This window comes from Tauraco erythrolophus, chromosome 22, assembly GCF_009769465.1.
Source record: "Tauraco erythrolophus isolate bTauEry1 chromosome 22, bTauEry1.pri, whole genome shotgun sequence".
Taxonomy (NCBI): domain Eukaryota; kingdom Metazoa; phylum Chordata; class Aves; order Musophagiformes; family Musophagidae; genus Tauraco; species Tauraco erythrolophus.
In genome coordinates, this window is record NC_141486.1 from 9412620 (window position 1) to 9435992 (window position 23373).

The 23373-nt window shown below is 58.8% G+C and overlaps 1 protein-coding gene across 1 annotated transcript in view; it reads left to right on the plus strand.

Annotated features, from left to right (window-relative positions):
- The first annotated feature begins 520 nt into the window (after window positions 1-520).
- The window catches only part of NOTCH1 (notch receptor 1), a 42444-nt gene continuing 19591 nt past the window's right edge, over window positions 521-23373 (plus strand). The window contains exons 1-4 of the mRNA XM_086625418.1: window positions 521-578; window positions 2373-2454; window positions 19856-20118; window positions 20476-20814. Of these exons, the coding sequence (XP_086481544.1) occupies window positions 521-578; window positions 2373-2454; window positions 19856-20118; window positions 20476-20814 (742 nt within the window). The remainder of the gene's footprint in view (window positions 579-2372; window positions 2455-19855; window positions 20119-20475; window positions 20815-23373) is intronic.

A 23373-nucleotide genomic window follows, 5' to 3' on the forward strand; every position in this document is an offset into this window, starting at 1 on the left:
GGGTTCTGCGGTGGCTGCATGGAAGAGGGCTGTGCTGGAGCTGCACTGGGGGGTTGTGGGGCATGGTGGGGCTGCACTGGGGGTGTTCGGTGGCTGCATTGCCGGGGGCTGCACTGGGGCTGCCCGTGGGGGCTGCGCGGACCTCGCAGCCCCACTCCCGTTCCACGCAGGGACCCTCCGTGGCGGGAAGGGGGTTCCCAGCAGCGGCCCCCCGAGCTGGGTAGGGAGGAGCGTCCCGTCCCGTCCCGTCCCATCCCATCCCGTGCAGTGCCGCGCCGTGCCGTGCCGTGCCGCGGCGTCCCGCCCCGCGCCGTCCCGCCCCCCCCGCCCTCCCGCCCGGCCCGGCCCGGCCCGCCGGGGCTGAGCAGCCGCGGGAGGCGCCGGCGCTCGGAGTCGCTGCGCTCGGCGCTGGGGCGCGGTGTGTCTGGGGCTCCCGGCGGGGCAGCGCGTACCGGCACCGGCTCGGCTTGGCCGAGGCCCCGCGGATCTATGCGGCTGTGAGCGGCGGGAGCTGAGCGGGATGGAGCGGCTCCTGGCGCCCGGCCTCCTCGTGCTCCTGCTGCCCGCCCTGACGCGAGGTGAGGGCCGCCGCGACGGGCCCCGGACCGGCCGCCCCAGCGCTCGGCAGGAAGTTTGCCGAGAGTGGGGCTGGGCGCGGCGTGTGCCCCGGTCCCGGCTGGGCACCGCGGGGCACCGCGGGGCACCCGAGCGCGGCGCCGTCGGGAGGGTCCGGGACGCGGAGTCCCCGTGGGAACCGGGACTCGGTGCCGCGGGATGCCCGGGGACGGGGCTCAGCTCCAGCGAGGGGACCGGAGCTCGGCCCCGCCGGGGGAACTGGGGCCGGAACTGCGAGGGGAGCGGGGCTCGGCACCGCGGGGCGGTCCGGGGAGGCCAGAACCGCGGGGGGGCTGCGGCTCGGTGCCCCGGACTAGGTGGCGGGGAAACGGCGCTCGGGGCCGCCGGGAACCAGAGCTCGGTGCTGGGGGGTGCCGCGGGAAACTGCGTTCGCTGCCGTCGGGACTACCGGAGCTCGGTAGCGCGGGCGGCCGGGGCAGGTCGCGGCGGGGAGCCGGGGGTGCCGGAGCTCGGGACGGGCTCGGCCCGGCGGAGGGGCGCGCAGGGCGGCCGCGCTCCTGCCTGTTGTTCCGCGAGAGCTTTTAACCGTTTTGCAAATTTTTCTCGGTTTCCTGTTTCTTGAAAGTCAGCCGGGTACCCCCCCCCCACCCCGGTCTCCCCCCCGCCCCCCACCCCCGGCGCCGGCCCCGGGCGGGTCCGGGTGCTTCGCCGCAAAGCGCTGGGCGACCGTCGGGGGCGGCCGGTCGGGGCCGGGGAAAAGAACCCTAAAAGTGGCCGGAGGTGCGGGGCGGAGCGGGGAGCAGCCCGCCCCGGCGGGGCCAGGGCCTTGCGATGCTTCCCCCCTCCACCCCCCCCCTCCCCACCACCCCGCGCCGGGGCCGAGCAGCCTCCTCCGGAGCAGGAGTGTCCTGGGAGGATTTTGAGAAGGGAAAGCAACGGGGCTGCCTTCACCGCGCTCCGCACCGGGACAGCCCGAGCTGGGAGCTGTGCCTGGCACTCGGGCCCCTCGGAGGCAAAGTTTGCAGAAAGTTGTGCCGGGCTGGAGGGGTCCCCATCACATCACCCCGCTCCATCCCCCGCAGGACATGCGGTGCTGGGGACAGGGCCCCGAGCGCAGAGGGGTGTCCTTGGGGTGCGTGGGGCTCGGCAGAGCCGTCTGGGGTTGAAGTTTGGTTCTGGCAGTGGCGGCGCGAAGCTCAGTGTGAAACTGCTCTGGCTGCACGCGCGTGTCGCAGAACCGGTTACCGTGAAGAGCGAGCGGGGCAGAGAAGGGGAAGAGCGAGTTGGGGTGGAAATCGGAAGCGATTCTGGTACTTTCAGTGAGTTGCTGTGGTAACTGTGCAGAATTTGGCTCTGAGGGCCAGACAATGAAACCTTTACTCACAGCAAGTTGTGACGGGCGACTCATTTCGTTACCGAGTTCGTAGTAACTCATGGGCCCTCGGGCGGATGGTTTTTCCCAAATGGCATTTGTCACTCAAGGACCTGATCTGGGCTTTCTCTCTGTCAGTCCTCCCACTGGAGGAGAAGGCAGAGCCTACCCTCAAGCCCACCCCGAGTTTATTTTTAGGTGGCCCCTCTGTGCTGGGGCCACGCGGATCCCTGCCCGCCTCCGTCACCCTGCGGGTGGGGGCCGCCGAGTGCTGCAGCCCCCACCTCACCGGGCTGCGCAGGCGCAGGGCCCTCGGGGGGTCTTGGTGAGCCTGTCCCCGGTCTGGGTGGCACTAGGGGATGCAGCCCCCCTCCACTGTCCCTTGGGACCTGCGCTGTGCCTAACGCTCTCCTTCTGTCTGCAGGTTTACGGTGCACGCAGCTTGCCGAATCCTGCCTCAACGGGGGCAAGTGCGAAACTTTTGTCAACGGGACGGAGGTGTGCCAGTAAGTATGGAGGAGCCAGAGGATTTTCATCTCCCCCGACCAAAGTATTGACATGCATGTTGACTTTGCTTTGAAGGCTCTGGATTTAATAGGGCAAGATGCATTTCCTTTCCTTGAGTGGCAAGAATAACCTGCTTGTGTAGGAGTCGCCGCGAGTTTGGCAGGATCGGGCTTTGTTCCTAGCTGGGTGGAAAAACATGGGCAAAGGGCCATGTTTTGCTGATGTTAACCTATGCAGACTGCCCTGCTGATGGGGCAGGAGTTAGGGCCAGCCCGTGGCGCTCGTTGGACCGTCGGGTGGGGAGGGAGGCTGTCTGTCTGTCTGTCTTCCAGCTACTCCTTCCGGGCCCTGAAGCATTGCCTTTCAGTCCCTTTGCACCCTGGCAGTTCGTGGTGTGGTGTCCAGTACATCTCCAATAAAGATTCAAGAGAGGTTTCGTGGCATGGCTCTGGCTGCTGGAGCTGCCCCACTGATGTCCGTGAGTCTACGCGGCATCGCCCAGGACAGGCAGGGGAGCAGGGCCACCTCCTCCTGCAGCTCTGCCAGCACCAGTGCCAAGCTACGGTCCAGCCCGGCGTTCCTGGTGGGACCTGGCACCCAGGCAGGAGCTTTCTCCAAGCTGATTGTGGGGAAACGGATGTGTAAAGCGTTGGGACTCTTTGAAGGACCAACCGACCCACCGCAGCGATGGCCGATTCACTCCAGGCTCCCAGGGAACAATAACCAAGAGAAATGAATAAGACTCCAGCTCCCTTTTTAAAACTATTCCATAAAAGAAATGTGAATGGGCAAGGCTCTGTTTTCCGGCCAGATTTCCCCTCTGCCTGTTGAACGTGGTCGGAGCTGAGAGCAGGCGGGGAGACGTTCCCACCCTCCCCAAATTTCCAAATAGGAAGTCCTCGGCGGAGGAACTTGAAGGCATTTCCAATCCCAACCTGTTGAATGGCAGTTTCCCTTGACAATGTGTGTTGCTTTTTGCAAATCCGCCTGGGTGCCGTTACTCTGCCCAGTAGCTGGGCACCTCCCACCCCCTTCTCCAAGCTGAGCCCCCCAATCCTTTGGTGCAAATAAATCAGCAAATCAATCAGGCACATGAGCAATTTAATGGACAAAGGCTGGGTCCCTTTGTGAGCCACTAATGAATGCACGCCACTTTTTTTTGCACAGAAGCCCTTACCAACGCTTGACGCTCTAAATCTTGTTTTCTTTCATTCAAAGAGCGACAGCTGGGATTCGGTCGAAATTCGGCAGCTATTGTTAAGGGAGGCAGATTAATGCTGTGTGACTAATCATGTATGGCTTCCCAGAATGCCCAACCCTCCACCCCCTCCCCAACCTTACACCCCTCCTTTTCCTTGTGGTCATTCTTCCCTTTTTTTCTTAAGTCTCTGCAACTCCTGATTTACATTTCATGTGCAGATGGTGATGGAATCTAATTAGATCTGATGTGTACGAGCTCTATTTGGAGGAGAAGCCTCCGAAATAGGCTTGGGGTGGGGTTTTTTTAAGAGAAAAAGTTAACTTTAAAGAACTTCTTCATTGCTAGCTGTGAATAACTGCCTCGCTCTTGGCTGCAGACGCCGGGATGGCTTCACGAGTGTGTGAGTTATTTTTGCAGGAACCCAAGGTGTGTGCTCTCGGTGCGTTAAAGCGTTTGTCCCGTGCAGGGTACACTCCATGGGCGATGGGGGCAGATAGGAGAGAGACTGGATATTATGCCAGACTGGAGGAGGTGCAACTTTCGAAGGTATCTGATAGCAGCTTGCAAAATCCTGGTGTTTCACTTGTTTGAATATCTCTTTACGAGGAGTTTTGCTTCCAAGCTTCTTAAACAAAGCAGAGCCAAGAACACAGATACCAGACGCAGCAAAGCTTGGCACTGCCCTTTGGCGCCTGCGTGAAATGCACCATTTTGGCTGCTGGCCACATCTCCGCTCGGCCTGGCACTTAACAAAGTTTGGCCATAAAGCCCCATTGTGCTGCCCCCACAAATCCAATTAGAAAATGGAGTGAAATAAATAGCGTACGAGGGAGACGCTGCTCCAGCGGACAAGCGTCCCGGCGTTTGTGGCGGGAGAGAGCTAGTTGGGTTACGTGAAGGCGACTCTGATAACACCAAAACCGAGTTATCAGCCCTGTTACGGAAAGGGAATCGCCAGTGCGAGACGAGGAGCTTTCTCTGCCTTTATTATTTTACAGCTATAGTTTGTGCAACTCCAGGTGCCTTATCTTGCTTGTCCCTTTGCCAGGCAGTGCAGGGCACGCCGGGCTTTAATTGAACGGAGAGGGCTGAGCGTTTGATGGGCTGGAGGGCTTGCGACAGGAGCAGCCTAATTAAGCCGCCTTTGGAGCTGCTTTCCATCTTGGCAGGGGTAACTGGGTCTTTTGGTGCTGGAAGAGCAGCAGCAGAGTTTCACGCATCTTGCACAGGCTCCAGCTGAAGGCGCGGGGTGTTTCCGTCCCACGCGTGGCACTCGCACCGATCTGGAGCTTTAGAAGGTCCGGTCTGCGGAGGGCTCGCACCAGCAGACGGCGGCTGCTGCGGCGTTTGACGTGTGGTTTTAGGGCGCTGGGGACCTGTGGCTTTCCAGAAAAGGCACTCGCCTTCGACTGAGGCATTTTCCCAGACAAGATGAGAAAGTTTTCCAAAAGGTCGTTTTGACTTCTACCGATAGCTCCTAATTAGACTGTTGGATAACCGTAGTTTTGACTGGCATCCCTACAAATGAGTGGGGCTGATTTTAGACTGCTGTGCCACGTGACGTTTATTCCCAGGACCTTCCCTGCTCCGCTAGTTAAAAGCAGATGGCATGAAAGAGGGCTGAGTTTCAAACCCCGCTCCACCAGCCTGTCGCCATTAAAAGTCAGAGGAGCTGCGTCGGGGTTGTCATACTCTTAACCCAGAGAAGCCAAAGAGACGGCAAAGGAAAAGAATAAGTTAAATTAGTCACTAGGCTTGCACTGAAAAGGGGGAAAAGTCGGTTTGCTAAAGTACTTCCTCTGTTTATGAATCAGCGCGGTGTTGTAGTTCAGCCGGGGCGATGGCTCCTGAGCTGGTGCCCGTTGCCACCACCAGCTTCCATGGGCAGCGGGCCAGAAACCTTGGAAGAAACGTTCAGAGGGGGACTGCAGTGGGAAGAGATGATTATTTTAGCTCAAAACTCTTTCAGGAGACAACCAGGAAGACAGAGGAGTGATCTGAGCCCTGCAGCTCTCTGTGCCCTTCAAGTTATTCAACTGCTCAGTCATTGTTATCTCGTTGTAAAGGGCGGAAGTTTCCTTCTGGTTTGGTTTTTCTCATGTGCTTCAACCCAACGTTATTTCCATGAAATAATAACAAAGAAAAAATGCAGTCTCCGTGCTGGAGAGGAAGAGGGTGGAGTGTTGAACAATCAACCAGAGGAAGCTCTTAAAGAAGTAGATGAACGGTGATTCAGCCATGTTGAGAACTCTTGATGGCTTTTTCGAGTCTGAGCTCATTCTCGGAAAGAACAAGGTGGAAATGGGTAAGAGGGTACATTAAAAATACAAAAGCGTCACCTGTTACGAATTCCAGTGGAAGAGAGGCTTAGGTGAGAAGCCCAGCTGGTAAGGTCACTGGGACAGCACTGGGTTTTTTTAGCCTTTTTCTGAAAGAATCTCTGTTTACATCTCTGCAAGCTGTCTTAATGGTTATCAGTTGTCTCAGGTGGTCTTACTGACTCCTGCTAACTTGCCTTGGGATTTTATTGGTAGAGCTGAGGTTTGTTTCACTTGATTTTTCTCATGGCTTGGATACTTGTGGTGGCCAGAGGGTTGTACTGCATGTGGGCAGGGGCCAGCATGGGTCACGCTCAGGAGAAGATAATCCCAGTAGGTCTCGCTGCAGTACCCGTGGCACAGAGATGGGCACGAGAGATGGGGTGATACCTGCAGAGATGGAGTTGCTCAGGGGTTCCCCAGGATGCAAGGGGGATGAGGTATTCACAGCAGCCATCACCCCCTGAGATCAGAGGGGCTATTCTCCATCGGGTACTCCCAGCTGTTAAATGCCTGATCCCGTGGCGTGATGCAGTGCACAGGGCTCTGCTCCATGGACAACTTCTGCAGGTCACTGATGTCATCATACAGGGTACACTTTATTCTACTGAAATCTCTTCCCTCTCAGCCACCTGGCTTGCTGACTTCCTACCTGCTGGAAGCCACGATACGTCCTTTTGTTCCAGCTGATACTGCACGCCCCGGTCTCACCTCCAAGGCTGTTCCGGTTTATTGTATGTAGCATGAGGGAGACACATATAAGTCACTGCAAGACCAAGCTATTCACCAATTAAGGGCTTGGATAACATAATCAGCAGGCAGTTAGCAAGTTTTAAAATAACATTGTTTGGAAATTAACCTGTTCTTTCTAGGCCTGGAGGTGTGCTGACCCTCGTTTTGCTCGTGTTGGTAGGTGTCCCGAATGGTAACAGCATGTGTACATGAGTGGAATGTGAAATTTATAGAGCATCAGTGTGTTTAATGAGAGAGTAGCCTCAGGGTGCAGTTACCAAGAGCTGGTGAGCTCTGGATCCAGATGGAGACTTCTCTGTGGTTAACATGTTGCCAAACTCCAGGTGAAGGGTTTAGACCATGTTTTGGGGCTGCAGAGTGGAAGAGCCTCTGGGATACAACTTAATTCTCCCTGGGAAAGCAGACCTGCAGGGAGGTGTCAGTTGAGTCCTGCCTCCATCCCAGAGGCCAAAAAGGTGTTTGGGGTCCACCTGCTCTGCTTGGGACTGCAGGTGTGTGGCTCTGTGTCCCACTGTCCCTGAGGGCTGCCTGGCTCCTGCTGCCACCCGGGATGGGGCAGTACCGGGGGGCACTTGAGCTGCTCACTCACCCCTGCCCAAGCCAGTCTCGGGCTGACCTCCTGCAGCTCTTCACTTTTGGGGGCCAGAGTTAGAAAGACCATCAGGCTGGAGAGGTGATGGTTTGGGATGATTCCAGACACTTTCCGAGTGGTGCTTTCATCTCATTGCATGCCCTTGGCAAAATCCCACAAGTCCCTGACTCTGTCTTGCTGCATGGTGCCCTCGTGAGCCCGTGTTTGCTGTGGGGAGGAGGCATCCCAGCTTTTCCAGTCCGTCCTGCAGTGCCAGGCTCCTTGGGGTTGGCCTTGACAGGTATCGGCAGCGGCAGGTCGGTGTTACTGCCGTCCCGAGGACTGCTGGCCGTGGGCATCGTGTTGGGCACTTACCAGCCCAGGGCTGTGCCCACATTCTGGTCTGGGGTAAAACTGCTGCTACTTGCATGGATCACTTGCCATCAACTCTTATCTGGAATAAGCGTAGAAATGCTGCTCTGGTGTTGAGAGGGGGCTTTGCATTTTTGCTTCTGGGGTATCTGAGCTTGGAGTCCTCCAGGATCGGGAGCAGAGACGTGAGGGTCGGGGTTTTGGCGCTGCCGGCGTCAGCAGGGTCTGATCAGGGGCACAGAGCGAGAAGCTCCAGTTGGACTTAATAGTCTCTCTGCACATCTATCATGTGTGATGTTGGGAAATCTTTGCAGGACCCTGCTAGGTCTTAGTGACACTGGACCATGGCAGCTCCCATCTGCCTGCTTGGAGAGCTCCAGGACAGTTAAGAGATGCCCACCTGGGGATGCCCCAGGCTTGGGGAGTGAGTCTCACTGATGGAACAGCTTGGCGCTGCTTCCAGCTGGCCAAGGTGTGATGGTGCCCATTCAGACTCGTGCACCCTTGTCTGGACTCTGCCTTGCTCGGTGTGCCGTGGTGCCAGGACCTGTTGCAGGTGCGCAGGGGTCTTCTGTACAGGACAGTGTTGGGGTTTCCGTATTCATAGGTGAGGTCTGCTTGGTGCCTCAATTTCCCTCCATGTGCTGCTGCTCATGTGAACTTCAAAACCTGTCTCGGTGCAAGATGGAGCGGCACAACCTGCCAGGTGCATCCCGGCTCGTGGACATGAACGAGGCAATGGACGTGCTTGTTGGTAAATGCAGTGCTCAGTGTGAGAGGTGCAGGATCAGGCCCACGACTAAAGCCCATGTGCAGGATGGAGGAGGGAGACATCTGGCTGGGTCCTGTGGGGAGCCCTGCCCAGGACGGGGCAGCGTCCTGCCCACCGCCCCACGCACAGCGGGGTTCGTGCCACGCTCGTGGCCGGTGCCATCCCACGTCTGTGTCTGCAAAGGGTTGTTGGGAGCATGATGCCGGTGAGATGTGAGCGGTGCGCGCCCTGGGTGTGCTTCCCTCGCGCAGCAGTAATTAACATCTACTTCAAACTTTCACCCGTCATGTCCTCCCCTTCCCCCACGGCAGCCTGGAGTTAATATTGGAAAAGTCAGTTAACCAGTTAATGTTTAGGCCCTGGTTATTAGGCTCTTGCACATTTCCAGCAACGGGAACGGAGTTGCATTTTAATGGGAAACTTTCACGCTCAGTCAAGTTGCAAAAATTTATTTGTGCAGAAGTCATTTTTTTTAACAAGTTTTCCCCCTAATTCCCGTCCCCAAAACCTGAATTTAATGGTATTTATATGGGAAATGGATTTATTAAGTTTTAATGATGCTATAACGTTGCCCTTATTTAATAGGAGAGGCACCCTGCAGGCAAGCAGCCTCGTGGTGGTGGGCTGGGAGGGCTGGGTGCTGGAGGGGCACCGGTGGGCTGAGGAACCTGTTGCTTTGGGCTTGTTCCGAAGCCAGTGTAGCTAAGGGTGGTGGTGCCAGGCTTTGCCCGGACCTCCAGGGCTCTGCAGGATCAGTTCCGGGCTGTTGCAAGGGCTGGGGCTGCAGGGCTGAGCCTTGTCTCCTGCTGCTGATTCCTCCTCATCCTCCTTGGTGGCTCCTGGCACGATGTGGTGTTACCTGTGTCCACAGCTGTCCTCGAGAGGATCAACCAAAGGAGCCTTTGGCGCTGCGGCTCCTCACTTTGTCCACTGCTCTGTCCCATGTCCTCTTGCTGGCATCAGCAGGGTGACGGGGACCCCATGGAGCTGACCCTCCTCGCTCGCATCGCTGCCTACGGGGGGCTGAGTGTTTGTGAGTGTGTTTTAAGATGGAAATTATCTGGTATGGATGAGCAGCCATGGAGGAGAGCATGTTCCCAGCACTCCCACCCTACTGGTGTTCCCAGCACTCCCACCCCACCGGTGCATCCTTGCAAAAGGGGACCCAAAAAAGCCCCCCCCGAGGCTCTCACGGCCGATTGACCCATGGAATAGCTCCTCTCGGGGCAGGTGGGGGACTGTGGCTGCCGACAGCGGGATGCACAGTGCCACTGGCTCCTGCCCACACACCCGCTGCCCGGTGGCGGCCGGAGCCCGGTGCTCTGGCTTCGGAGCGGACCAGGAGAGTGACCCCGTGGGGAAGCGGCCCAGGAGGAGGGTGGGGGGGGCCTCTCCCCGGCCCCCAGCCCCTATTAAAATGTTAGACACAGCCCTCCAAGTCAAAAGGCAGGGCGACAGACGGCCCTTTCACAGGGCCTGCTGCTCCCCACAAAAGGGGGGTTTCCAGGGGAGGGGGCAGGAATGCGGGCTGCGGCCGGAGGGCAGAGCCGCCACCATTGTCCCGCTCCCTCGGCGAGGGCGTCATGTTGACACAGGGATTTCTGCCGGCAAAAGGTGTCGGAGGCAGAGTCTTCCCTCCCTCCCTCGCCGTTTCCTTGGTTAAACTCGGCAGTAACAGAAATCCTGGGATACAGATCCCAGGAGCGGATACTCAGAGGTGCTTTACATCCCTCAGGCTATGGTTTCCAAGGGTGGGGTGGGGGGACCGAGGTTTTTGTTGCTAATAAATGTTTTTGGGAGCTTTGCTTTGCTTGCAAAGAGAAACCAGCAGCTTGCAGGAGCTGGATCCATCACTGTCATTGGCATCTTTTCCCACTCACCGTCTCACCGAAACAGCCCCGATGCCAATTGCTCTGGCTTTCGGGAGGGTTTGTGCCACAGGGGCACCCGTGTGCTCTGCAAAACCCCCCTCTCCTCCTGTTTATAAATATCGGAGCTAAATATAGCTTGTTTAAATTTTTGGTGCCTGTTCAGATCCTAATCTCAGATTTTATGTTCAGGATTAGAAGAGCGGGATGGTGGGGTCGTGCCTGTGCTGGGTGGGAGTTTTCCATATTTGGCTCTCTGGCAGCGCGGTGTTTGGCCAAAACTTGGTTTGAGGGGGAAAAGGAAAAAAAAATAAGAGAGTTCATCATCACTTAGTGAGATGGTGACACTGGCACTGCATGTGTGCCAGAGCTCCCGGGAGCAAGACAGCGTGAAACCACCCTGCGCAGGCAGCAAGTGCAGGCAGCGCTGTGTCCGGAGCGGGTGAAAATGGGCATTTACCCCAAAAGGGATGGGGAAGGAAGAGTGGCATCGGGCACCAGCAGTGCTGGGCTGGCGGGTGGCCTGGGGAGGTGGAAATTCCTCATCTCCTCCAACTTCCAACTTTTCCTTCTGCTGGCTTAAAGAATAAATATTTTTGAAGGGAAAATGTTTACAAATGAGAAATCAAAACAGGGAGAGCAGTCACAGTGGATGCTTTTGAATGCCAGAGCTGCTGGGCAGCACTTCGGAGGAGAAGAGCCCGGAGGAAAGGAAGAGCCGGATAACTTCATGGTGTGTAACAGGCACACGGGTCACCCCTGCGGGCACTCACTTGAGGCCCTGCCCCAGGACATTTGGCCCTGCCCCATGGGTGGGCGGTGGGACCATTTGCTGGCCTTAGCCCAGGTTGTATTCCCCAAGGATGCTCTGTTGGAATTGCATCCCTCATGGTCGCCCCATAAATGGGCTCCTCCAAGGGAAGGAGCAGGAACCAGGGTGAGCGGGGAGAGCTCAGCCCACTCCCACAAACAATGGGGCCATGTGGATTTACACCAGCAAAGGATATAAAAAACATCAACTGGGGAAGAAAAAAAAAAAAATTCATAGCAGGCATTGTTGAGGGTGGGAATGAGGCGAGTTTTGTCTTGGTCTCTTCCTTCGACATCTTTCATGTTTATTGTGAATGAAGCTCCATTGAAAGGCAGCTCCTTCCCAGGTAGCTGGTTACCACCCGGTGAATAGCCTGGCCAGTTTGCTTAGTAATGGGATTATATTGTTTTTCATTACAATGGGAACTTTGATTCCCAAACTGTCCTGACTAATGTCTGCTTAAGAAACAAAGCCATTTTTTTTTTCCCCTCTCCCCTCCGCGCTGGTAGGAGGAACAGAGCTCTAGCACGTTTTTCTCCACTCCTGTCCGTGAGTATATCCAGCCTTGGGAATTCCTTTAGTTTCTCTCCAGATGAAAGTCTGGGTCTTAAAATCTCAATTAGATGGCTTGGGCTAGGTCAAAAATGAAATGGAACAAAAAAAAACACATCAAAGACTTCGGATTGCAGTTTGCTTTTTTTTAATTAAACAAGACTGGAGATCTGCTCTTGCTTTATTAACCTGATGTCACTCGAAGTAACCTGCTGCTTTGCCAACAACCCTCCCTGTGTGAAACTCTGTTTTTTTCCCAGGCTGGTGTCCCAGAGTGTTTAATAAAGCTGGGCCTGGATGGGACTCCATAAAAAAACAGCGGTTTGGTCTAGGGCTGTTTTTTGGTGCTGGGAGCCGCATCACGGCTGCTGGAGATGTTTGTGGGTCCATGCTGGCGCCGGGGAGCGTGGCAGAGCCGTCGGGAGCTTTGGGGTGCATCGCCCGGTTGGGTTGCCCTGTGTTGGTGAGGGGGAGCTGGGCAGCTCTGCTCTCTCTGCCTTGGCTCTCCTGGGAGCCACAGCGAAGCATTTGGTTTCTTAACGGACGTGTGTGCCAGAAACCACAGAGCGAAGCTGCAGGTGAGGTGTGGTGAGCCCAGCCGTGCCCGCTGCCAGGAGGGGGCTCAAGCAGCCCCCACCAGCCCCAGGAGGGAGCATCCATGGTCCACATGCTCCAGGAGCTCAGGGCAGCATCCAAAAGTGTTCCTTGTGTCCCTGCACCTATCTTCCTTCTGCTGGCTCCAGGGGTGCCATGCCCACCCCGAGCAGGCTGGTGATGCCAGGGCAGGGGCTGAACAGGAGATGGGACCAGAGCATGGGGTACTGAGCTCTGCTTTCCCAGTGGGACCAGTTTCCAGGCCTGTCTGCCTTCCCCTGGCTCTGAGCGTGCTCCTATGCTCGGCGGGGTGTTTCCGAGATGGGCTGACCCCGCTGGGAAGCTGTCCCATAGACAGTCGTATGCCCCTGCGGACCCCAGTGATGCTCCACGCAGGAACACGGGAGAGGCTTGCAGGAGGCAATGGAATAAGAATGAATGGAATAAGATGGAATGGGAAGATGGAATAAGAAGCAGATCTCTCAGTGACATGGAGACATATCCCTGAGCACCGGTGCTTTCTCTGGTCACATTGGAGCTGGGGGAGATCAGGGTCCCCCAGGCTGGCAATGAGCAAACGTGTCTTAGGGGGAAGGGTGTAACTTCAAGAGAAAGTTGGGGTGTTGCTCCCAGGCTGTGCCAGGTGGGAAGCCACTGGCACAACTGGAAAAGTGACTCTTGTGCGTGGATGCCTGATGGAAACCAAGCTGAACGCCCAGGGTCTGCAGCTGCTGGGATTGCGGAGGGGAAGGTGTGGAAGCAGGTGGTTGTGGTTCCCATTCGTAAGCCCGAGGATGACGGTTACCCCGAGAGGTGTGAGGACGGGTCACCGCTCTGCGGCTGGGAGCAGCGTGCAGTGGGCCTGTGTGCACCTAAGGGAGGCTGTCCTGCTGGTTGTTTCTCCTTCCCTCAGCTGTTGCCAGCAAACACGTGAGATCCGAGTGTCCCACTCATGTTTGGCCATTTGCTCCGCTCTGCGGGGTCCAAACCACGCCGACACTGGCATCCGCTCGGTCGCGCAGCACGTTCGGTGGTGCAGAGGGCTTTGCGGGTGTGACGGTCCCTCGGTGGGCACCCTCTGCACCACGCAAGGTCACGGTCGTGGTTTCTGCATCACCTCTGCGCTGGGGTGGCTGTGCCAGGGACTCTGGGGCACAGGGAGGGCAGCTTGTCTGGGATGGCTGCTCCGGGCCATGGGTACCGCGGAGCAGAGAGCGGCATCGTCCCCCCAGCCCAGCCTGCGCCTGGGGATGGGTGTTGGGGTGGGGGCTGCTCTCCCGCAGGGACACCTCGCACCGTTCGCCCCACACCATTCGCTGCTGCCCCAGAGGCAGTGGAGACTCTCCTGGCCCCGTCAGTCTTAAGTGCCCCTAAACCAGGGCTTGAGTAAAGACCTGAGCCCCCCTCCCCGGCTTTCCCACGGTGCTCGTACCTTGGGGAAAACAGCCGCGGCCGTTTATGCTTCCAGCAGATGAGGGTGAGGAGGAGGTTATGTGATAGCAGCGCAGATAAGAGGCAGCCTGGACGTGGGGCCAGTGGCCGGGGTGGGGGTCCCTGCCAGCCCCCCGTCCCCTCCCACAGCCTGGTGCTGCCACCTGGACCTACCCCCGCCTTGGGATGAGGATGGGGGACAGCCCCTGTGTGTCCGGTGGCCACGCTCCGGCTTACACCTGGTTTTCATTTTACTTGTTGGTTTATTTTGTGCGTTTTAAGCCCAAGGTGGGTTTTACTTCCAGCCCTGCCACAGTCTCAGTCCTTGGGGGGATGCCCTGGGGCTGGGCAGAGCAGTGGGTGGTGTGAGTGCGGCCGTTCTCAGCTGTGGGGCAATGTGGGCTGAGCCTCTGGCACCCAGGGCACCCCCCGGGCACCCTCCATGCACCTCCGAAACACCCCCCGGACCCCGGACTGTGCTTGTGCAGGGCTGACACATCCCGAATTCGAACAAAGCCCCCGTGCCGCCATGCGGGAGCCGTGCTGGGGCGGGGTGGGCTGCGGGAGCGCCTGGGTGTCATCTGTGCCGGCCGTGGCAGATGGCAGCTTAGCACAGAAAGGAAAACATTAGTCTTGGGTCAGAGGTCGCAGAAACATCTGCCTCGGGATGCTTTCAGTGCCCACATTGCTGCGGAGGGACAAAACCTGTTGCTGGTGGGTTGGAGGAGAAGCCTCGCGCGCTGCAGGCGGGGAGGGAGCGAACAAAGGGCCGGCGGCGCGCGCGGAGCCGCACGCACGGAGCACCCATGCAGGGACCACGGGGCTGGCGGAGGGCCGGGACGGGCACCCCAGCTCTGAAACATTTCTCAGGTGCTGCTCCTGGGGTGAGGGGGTGCTGGAAGCCGCGGTGCCCAGGCAAGCACGTGCGTGATGCAAAGCTGGGGCAGCGGTGTGGCAGCGGGCGGCAGAGCTTGTTGGCTCTCCGGTGTTTCTGCGGCTCATTCATGCTTTTGGTTCGGTGATCTGCCGAGCTTTTCTGGAGCCTCGCAGAAATAACTGCAGCGCTGGGCCGTTGTTTGTAGCTCGCTGAGGATGTGCAGCAGACACAACAAATGCACGTGCCCAGGCTGAGCAGATCCACATTTGGCCTGGCTCAGCGCTGGGAGCAGGGTGGGAATTCGGGGGCCGCTGTTCCCGTTCCCAGGCCGTCCCCTGGGACTCGCTGTCTGACCTTGGACAAGGCCTTCTCCATCACCCTTCACATCGCCCGCGAATCGTGCCGGAGATTTATGGGTCGGGAGCGCGGTGCATTATTAATTGCGCCTCCCCCCGCGCAGCAGTTTGCGCTCCGGGCGCGGGTGCTCACTCGGGGCCGGCGTGGAGGGGGAGGACACGTCGCAGCCTGGTGTCGTGGGAATCCAGCCCCCAGCCTCTGCCTGACCCCCCAAAACAAAAAGCCTCCAGGATGGACAGGACACTCGAGGGGTGTAAATCAGCATATTTGCACCTGCAAGGAGCACACAATCGCAGGGATGGGGACCAGCTGCTGCATCACTGTCCCCTGTCCTGCCTGATGCGTCGGTGACAGCCCTGGTCCCTGGGTTAGGTTGTGTAGAGAATATCCTAGAAGTGAAGAGAGCTGTGAGACCGTTGACCCTGCCTTGCTCCTTGTGGCAGCACGGAGCTGGGAGCAGGAGGATCGTGCATTGGAGCAGGGCTTGGCCATCACCAGGGTCGGGATGCCGTCACCCACTGGCATCATCCAAAATGGCAGAGTGGGTCGTGGCTGGAGCCTTTGGTGCCTCTTTGGCAGGTTAATGAGCCAACGGAAACATTTCTCAGCTGCATGCTCAGGGGAGGGAGAGACATCGTTATTTTTAGCCGTTCTTGCCTGGGTTGGGAACAGGGCGTGCGTCATGCGTGGGGCTGGGAGCGTGGCCGCGCTGGCCTCTCCGGGGATTTCACGGAGGGTCCTCAGTCCTCACGGGGAGCTCAGCCGCCTTTCACCACCTCGAAGCTGGTTTCTAATGGCCCTTCTGAGCTGTTTTGATCCTGGAGCACCCGCCCTGTCCTCTGCCAACACGTATGTCTATAATTAAAGCATAGCTTTAATGTCTCTTATGCTAATTTCCATAAGCTGCTCAGAGGTTGGTTTGGGTAGCCCTGGCTTGGGAAATGCCAAAGGAAAAACCACAGGGTGATCTTCACCTGGCTGAGCCCGCGGGGACATCGCATCCTCCACGTCTGCTCACCTGGGAGCCCTGATGCCACCACCCGCCGGTATGTTTTTTTACAGAAAATAAAGCTTAGCTCCCTGGGCTGAACTTTAGGAGAGGTTTTTAGCCTCTGGAGAAGTAGGTGGATGCATGACGAGGTTGCAGCACGGCTGGGAGCTGAACCCAGCTCTGCTGAATCCAGCCTTTCCGGACCTGGGAGAGCTGAAAAATGTCTTGAGCTGGCCTTACTCTTCACCGGGTTTTTGATCTCTTGCTTTGCATGCGAGGCTTGTCTCCAGGCTTTCCTCTGCAGCCGGGACTCTCTAAAGCTGTTGCAGTCGTTGGGCTTTTAAATGCCAGAGTCTCCGGCTGTGAGTGAGCTCCGGGACGTGCGTGGGGAGGAAACAGTGAAGTTCATCCCTGAACTTCAGGAGAACCACGCTCTTCCCTGCCTTGTCTCAGACTTTCTGTTGCAATGTGGGCAGGAACAGCATCGCTTTGGTGCAGAAGCATCTACAGATGATGCAGGAGCGGTGCCGAAGCCGCCAGGTGTGGTGTGTCTCGGGCATGTCTCCGGCGCTGCCGTGGGCAGTGTCCTCGTTTCACGCTCTCACCGAGCAGCAGTATCGCTGTCGTGATAGTGATGTCCCTGCCGTCGGAGACCTTTTGCTCTGAAACCTTGAAAAGAAGCTGAGATGACTTAGAAACTGCAGAAGGAGTTGGAGAGGGCTCCCCGAGCTGGGAGCTGGTGCGGTGTGTGCAATGGGAGCGCGAGGGCTGTCCCTGTCCCTGCCACGGTTGTGGTTGGGATTTGGGAATCACTGGGCATCCGCAGTGGATCCGCAGCCCCGCTCTGCTCCATGCAAACTGCCCTGTGGGTTATAGTAGTGGCTACCAGATTTTAAGGGTGCCTGTGTTGTATTGCTTTTTTTCTGAAGACTTTTTTACCAGCACTTCTCAGTGGCTGGAAATACCCTCTTTGCAGGAAGGAGAAATGCGATGTGTACGTACCCCGTCCCGCCTGCCCACGTGTGCCCATCGCTCAGCTCAGCCCCTTCTGCCTGGGGCAGACCTGTGCCAAATCCTTCTTCGGCATCCGCCGCACCATCCTCACTTCTCGAGCTGGCTGCGTCCATAAACCAGCTCTTAAAACAAACAAATAGAAAGCCATTTAAAAAAAAAAAAATCTGCAAACTCTGTGAAACTCAAGGGGTTTCCTGAAGCAAAAGCCTGGAAAGCACCCGGGCAGCCCAGCTGGGTGCAGGGCAGCCACCAGCCCGGGCACTGCCAGTGGCCCCAACCCCGACTGTGCCTCCAATCACTAATTAACCTCCTGGCTAATAACCATGCCCAAGCTCGGGCTGGGCTCTGCTCCGGCTTCCCATCCATGAGCTCAAACCGCCACTTGCCTGTGCTGAAATTGGAAACGGTCCGACAACTAATTGGGTGGGAAGGCTTTCGGCTCCGCGCCCCTCTTCCCGGCCTCGCTTAAGCCCCGCGGCACAGGAACCCCAATCCCAGCAATAACCCCGCTGGCTGCCCCGCTTGGCCCGGGATGCGGAGCATCGCTTCCCGGTCCCGGCTGCCCATGGCTGCACCGTCGTGAGCCAAAGCCTGCGCCGTGGCGGTTCCCGCGCGCTTGGCGGTTCCCGCGCTGCCCCCGAGGCTCTTTGTCCAGCATCAATTTTTCTTTTTTTTTCTTATTCCTTTTTTTTCTTTGCGCCTTTTTCTCCCATTGGAGAATCTCATGACGCTTCCCTGTCCGCCAGCCGCCGCGAGAGCCCAGAGGATTGTTTTAAGAAAAAAAGTGTGTGTGGTGCAGGGAGGCGGGGGAAAGTGATGCTTTTAACAGATGACTGCACACTCGAGCGGTTTGCCGGCGGCGTGCCTGTGCCGGCCGGCCGGCCCCGCACAATGGCCCCTCTCAGGCGGCCGCGGTCCCGGCCCTCGCATTCCCCCACGCGGGGCCACGGCGCAGCCACCCAGAAGCGCCGTCGTCCCGTGGTCATGGCGCCCCAGGCTCGGAGCCGCCAGCGAGCCGGGCATCGGCTGCGGGCGCCGGCAGCTGCTCTGCCTCATTAGGATGCACACCTGCTCCCCGCCGCCCTTTGTGTGCCGAGCAGATGCCCTGATTTATTATTATACACATTTTCTTTTTCATTTGGCCTGGATAATGCCGTCTCATTAACTCAAAATGTCTCCGAATCCTGACAAATTCTCACACAATCCCCAACAATGAAATCAGAATTGGGTTAAAAAAAAAAAAAAAAGTAGGGGAAGAGGAGAGGGGGAGCGGGGCCGTAACGTGGTCCTGCAGCCGGCGCGGTGTGGCAAAGCACGGGATTGGGGCTGGCTGAGGGTGGGGTTTTGCTGGCCGTGCTCGTTTTGGGGTCTGCAGGCTGGTGGGGTTTGCGGGCGGGTGCTCTGCTCTGCAGCCACGGGGCTGCGGCGTTCCCCAGGACCCTCCCTGCTCACCCAGGGGGACGGGGGTTCTTGGAAGCCGTGCACGAGGCTCGGGGATGCAAGGTCCCGCCAGCTCAGGTGACGAGGGGTGCAAGCACGTGGTGGGTGCCCTGTGCCCCAACCTGCCAAAGCACAGTGGGGACCACAGTCCCCCTCCGTGCCCAGGTGCTGTCGTTTTCCCCGGCCATCACCTCCAGCCATGGTTGCCAGGTTTATTTCTGCTCTCAAGACTTCTGACAGCAGCCGGCAGCCCAGCGTGAGCTGAGCGCAGCGTGCCACGCTCTGCTGCAGTGGCATTGCCATCGCGGTGCGGCACAGCAGCGTGCCACCGCCGCCTCGCTGCTCCCGTGCCCTGCTCGCAACGGGCACTCGGCGCAGCCCAGCCAGGGCAGAGGAGCCCCTTCAGAAGCAGCATAACGTGAGCAAAGCTGGCTGGGGACAAAACGCGTGGCATCTCGCGTTGCAGACATGATAAAAGAGATGCCATGCAGGAGGGTTTGTGCTGGGGAGGTGCCAAGGGGCCTCATCGCCAGGGTCTTCTTTTGATGTCAGGTGCCCTCAGTCTCTCTGTGCGTGGCACATCCATCCCCCCATCCTCCCTTTCCTGGGGGACAGCTCTCAGCATTGCGGGGTCCCCTGCCCAGCCTCGCTGGGATGGCCGCAGATTTGCCCTTGCGGCACGTCCCCGTTGCGTGCCCTAGTGCTGCAGCGGGCGGTTGCTCCAGCCCTGTCGGCCAACGGTGACAGATGGTGGAGCTGGTGGCCGCATCGAGGGGGCCTTTTCTCAGGCCCCTCCCCCCCGAGAGGGACGCGGCAGCCAGGGCCAGTTGTCCCTCCTTGCACAGGGTTTGTTTTCGGGGAAGATTGCAGCCAGCTGCAAGGAGCAGGAGCATGGCCCAACTACTATCAGCCAACGCTGAGCCCCTGTTTGATGGTGTTTGAGTGATTTCTTAGGATGGAGGGAGGATAAAAATCACGGTGGGGGAGCAGGGGCCCCAGTGCGGGCAGGGGCGGGCAGGGGCACAGGGCTGTCCCCGTGCTGCTTGGTGCCACAGGCTGCTGTGGGTTTGCTTCTCCCTCGGGGTCTGTAGGTGCCCGGGGTTGGGTGCAGGTATGGGGGGGGACCCCTCCTGTCTCTGCCACATTCTCCCCTTGTGCCTCAGTTTCCTCTTCAGTGAGGTAGGGGCAAAAAAAGCCCGTTGCGATGAGAAGCAGGACGTCAGCGCTGGAGGCTGCGGTTTTGCAAGTCGGCACAGGCTCCTCGATGGGGGACGCCTTTGTTCCCGGAGCCTCTTTCATCTTCCTCTTCTCAGCCCAGAGCAGCCAGGGCAGAGCCTTGCAATTGCCAAACCTGACGTGCCGGAATGCCGCGTGGGGTCGGACCCGGGCAGGCATTCCTGGAGCCGGTCCCTGGGGTGTCCGGGTGCCCGCCAGCCCTTGGGGACCGATCCCACTGACGGTGTGCCTTGCCCCTCCAGGTGTAGCAGTGCCTACGTGGGCGAGCGGTGCCAGCTACCCAACCCCTGCCTGAGCTCCCCCTGCAAGAACGCCGGCACCTGCACCGCGGTGGTGCGCGGCAGCACCGTGGACTACACCTGCGCCTGCCGCCTGGGCTTCACCGACGAGCTCTGCCTGACGCCCCGCGACAACGTCTGCCTCAGCAACCCCTGCCGCAACGGGGGTACCTGCGACCTGCTGACGCTCAGCGAGTACAAGTGCCGCTGCCCGCCGGGGTGGTCAGGTGAGGCAGTGCTGCTGCAGGGCACGGGGATGCGCTGACCCGGGGCGGGGGGTAGAGGGGCAGCCTGCACCGGGGGTTGTTCCTGGAAAACCCCCGTGGATGGAGAAGGATGCTGCCTGTGATTTTGGCTTGCCCCAGTGCTGGGAGAAAGGAAGGGGGTCTGCACACCTGACCAGGGGCTTGGGAGGGTCCCTGGCTGGGTGAGCTGCAGCCCTCCTGCACGGGTGAGGGTTTCGCAGGGACCGAGGTGGGGGGAATTAGTTGTAGTCCCAGAGCGTGGTTTGCACCCCAGCGCAAAGATCGCACCCATCAATGCCTGCGGTTTGCATCCTCATCCTCCCTCCCTGCCCTCTCCAGGCAAAACCTGCCAGCAGGCTGACCCCTGCGCCTCCAACCCCTGCGCCAACGGGGGCCAGTGCGTCCCCTTCGAAGCCCACTACATCTGCCGCTGCACCGCCGGCTTCCACGGGGCCAACTGCAAGCAGGACGTGAACGAGTGCAACATCTCACCGCTCGTCTGCAAGAACGGCGGCAGCTGCACCAACGAGGTGGGCACCTACCAGTGCTCCTGCAAGCCGGCGTACACCGGGCCCAACTGCGAGCACCTCTACGTGCCCTGCAACCCCTCGCCCTGCCAGAACGGGGGGACGTGCCGCCAGATCGGAGACACCACCTACGACTGCACGTGCCTGCCAGGTAGGGCTGCTTCTGAGGCGGGGGGACGGGGACCAGGGACCCTCTTGCAGCCCCTTTGCCCGCCCCTAAATAAGTAATGCCCGATCTTTCCCCAAGTTACGGCTCTGGGGGGCTCGCTGTGCCGCGTGCGTTTGGGAGGACGTTGGGCAGCGATGCCTGAAGACGAGAGGTCAGCTGGGGGCTTTTCGTACTTGGTGATCCACCAAAATAGCTCTTCCAAAACAACTGTTTCAGCAGAGGCCCCTGTGCGGATGCTCATATTCCAGAATAAGAGTGCCTTTTTCCGCTTTAGCTTAATCCACTTCCAGAATGGAATAATTAGGCCGGAATAGCTATTTTGGAAAGTTTCCGAGTGCGAAAGGAGTTGGGGAAGGGAGACCCTCTCCGTGCTCACTGTTGCTCTCTCCAGCAAGCGCTGGAGCAGCCCAGCCAAATTACAGCCTCTGAAATGAAGGGCTCTTGCAGGAGTGGGCTGTCCCAGGAGCTCAGCACCCTGCCTGGGAGCTCAGCACCCTGTGCAGGAGCTTGGCACCCTGCACGCTGAGGGAAGGAAAAGCAGCTGCAGAAGGGCCCCCTGACCCCGGCGAGCCCTTTCGCTTCTGCCCTGGGGCAGCGGTCTGCAGCGCGGTCGGGGCAGGGAGCGGAAGGGGCTGAGCATGGCCCCACGCTCCCCCCGGCCCCGTGCTGGCTAGAGAAACGAAATAACGGAGTTTCCTGCCGATGGGCGGCCGGCACAGCCCAGAGCCACGCTCAGACCAGGCTGTGTTAGTTGGGGGACGAGTGCCATTTCCCACCCGAGCCAGCCACGCTTGCCAGCTGCAGCCGACGTGGAGGGAGCGCATCCACCCTCTCTCTTGGAAGGAAACTGTGGGCAGTGCAGCGCTGCCTGAGAAGTCTCCCTTGGGATTGCTTTGGTCTCCCCTGGTCACCCGTAGCCACGCAGGGGCCGAGGCAGGACAAGGAGTAGGTGGCTCCTCTGCTCTGCACCCTGGGTGGTGCTTGGCATCGCTGCAGGGATCTCCAGCCTCCCTCCCATGCTGGGGACGTGGCATCAGGGTAGGGTTGGGGTCTCCCAGCTGGCACAGATGTACCTGCATCCTGCTGGCAGCCCAGCCCAGTACTGGGGGAAGATGCACAATCCCCACGGGGCAGCACGGGGGATCTCATCTTGATCTCCGACATGGGCTCGGAGGTTCAACCCCTTTCCCAAAGCTTTTGGCTGTAATAACTCAGGAGACTAGTTAACCATCCAGAATACGCAGGGCCCTGCTGGATCTCCTGCTTTCCCTCTGTGCCTGCTCACCCAGGCTGGAGCAAAGCTCCTGTCCTTAGGGCAGCAAGGCATTGGGGTGGACTAGGTGAGTAGTGCCAGGGAAGGAAGCCTTTCCGTACGGGATGAGCTGGCATGGCCAGGAGCTTCCCAGGGGCAATGCTCTGCAGGAGCAGCTCCAAGCCCTGGCTCGACGGAGCAGCATTGCCAGAGGGACAGGCAGGTGGAGGGGGTAGGAGGAGCGGTGCTGGCCCTGCCCTGCCATTCTGCTGACAAGGCACTTTTCCCTGGAGCAGCCCAAGCGTCAGACACATCGGGGTGAGGTGTGGCCCTGGGGAACATCCCTGCTGCGGCCGGGATTGGCGCTTTCACGCCCAGCTGCGGCTTCATGGGCCACTTCCAGGAGATGTGGGTGCTGCACAGGCTGGTTTGGCTCCCACGGGGTGGCACGGCACGGCCCCTGCTCCGGGGGAATGCAGCGGGGTCCCTCTGCACCTCCACCACCCGGTGTGGCTCGCTGCAGGAGCTGCATCAGCTTCGGGTAGAGGCAGGAGGGACTGGGGGCTGTTTCTCATGATAAGAGGGTGATTGATACGCTGGTATGCAGCACAGCAGACCTGAAACAATGTCCCCTTTTCATTCCCGCAGAGGAGAGGTCTGGCGGTACCGAGTTTCTCCAAGTTAAACTAATCTCGGCTGTTTTATCATGCCATCGCTGTAGAATGTAACCCTGAGTTTAGAGTAATTGCAGGACTAATTACTCATTCAGATGGTTCAAAATGAGTTAATCCTGGTAGCGAGGACATTGCCAGTTATTGCTGTTCAGTCTCAGCCCAGCTGCTTAAAAGTGAGGCACAAATCAATGTTATCGGCTCTGGATGCCAACCAGCAGTCGTAAATAGCTGCTGCTGCTGCTCCTCGTGTGATGGGGCTGAGGTTATGGGGGAGAAGAAAACATGGCCCTTCGGAGAGAGCGAGGGGCAGACCCCCAGCTGGGCCAGGGTCTAGGGTCCCACTGAGGGTGAGCCTGGGCACCAGGGCCCTTCCTGGGAGGCGGAAGGCGCTGCTGCCTGTGCGTGGGAGCAGCCTGGTCTGGACCTGCAGAACGCCTTGGGCAGTTTAGGGGAGCTGCAGGTGCACGCCGGCACCGTGGGGAGCTGCCATGGGCTGGCATTGCCATCCCGACCCTGAGTGCCTGAGCGGGCTGGGAAGGAGCTGCCAGACAGCAGCTGGATAGGGGGCTTTGGGGGTCTTGGAGTAAATGCAGCTCTTGACCCAAGTGGCGTTGG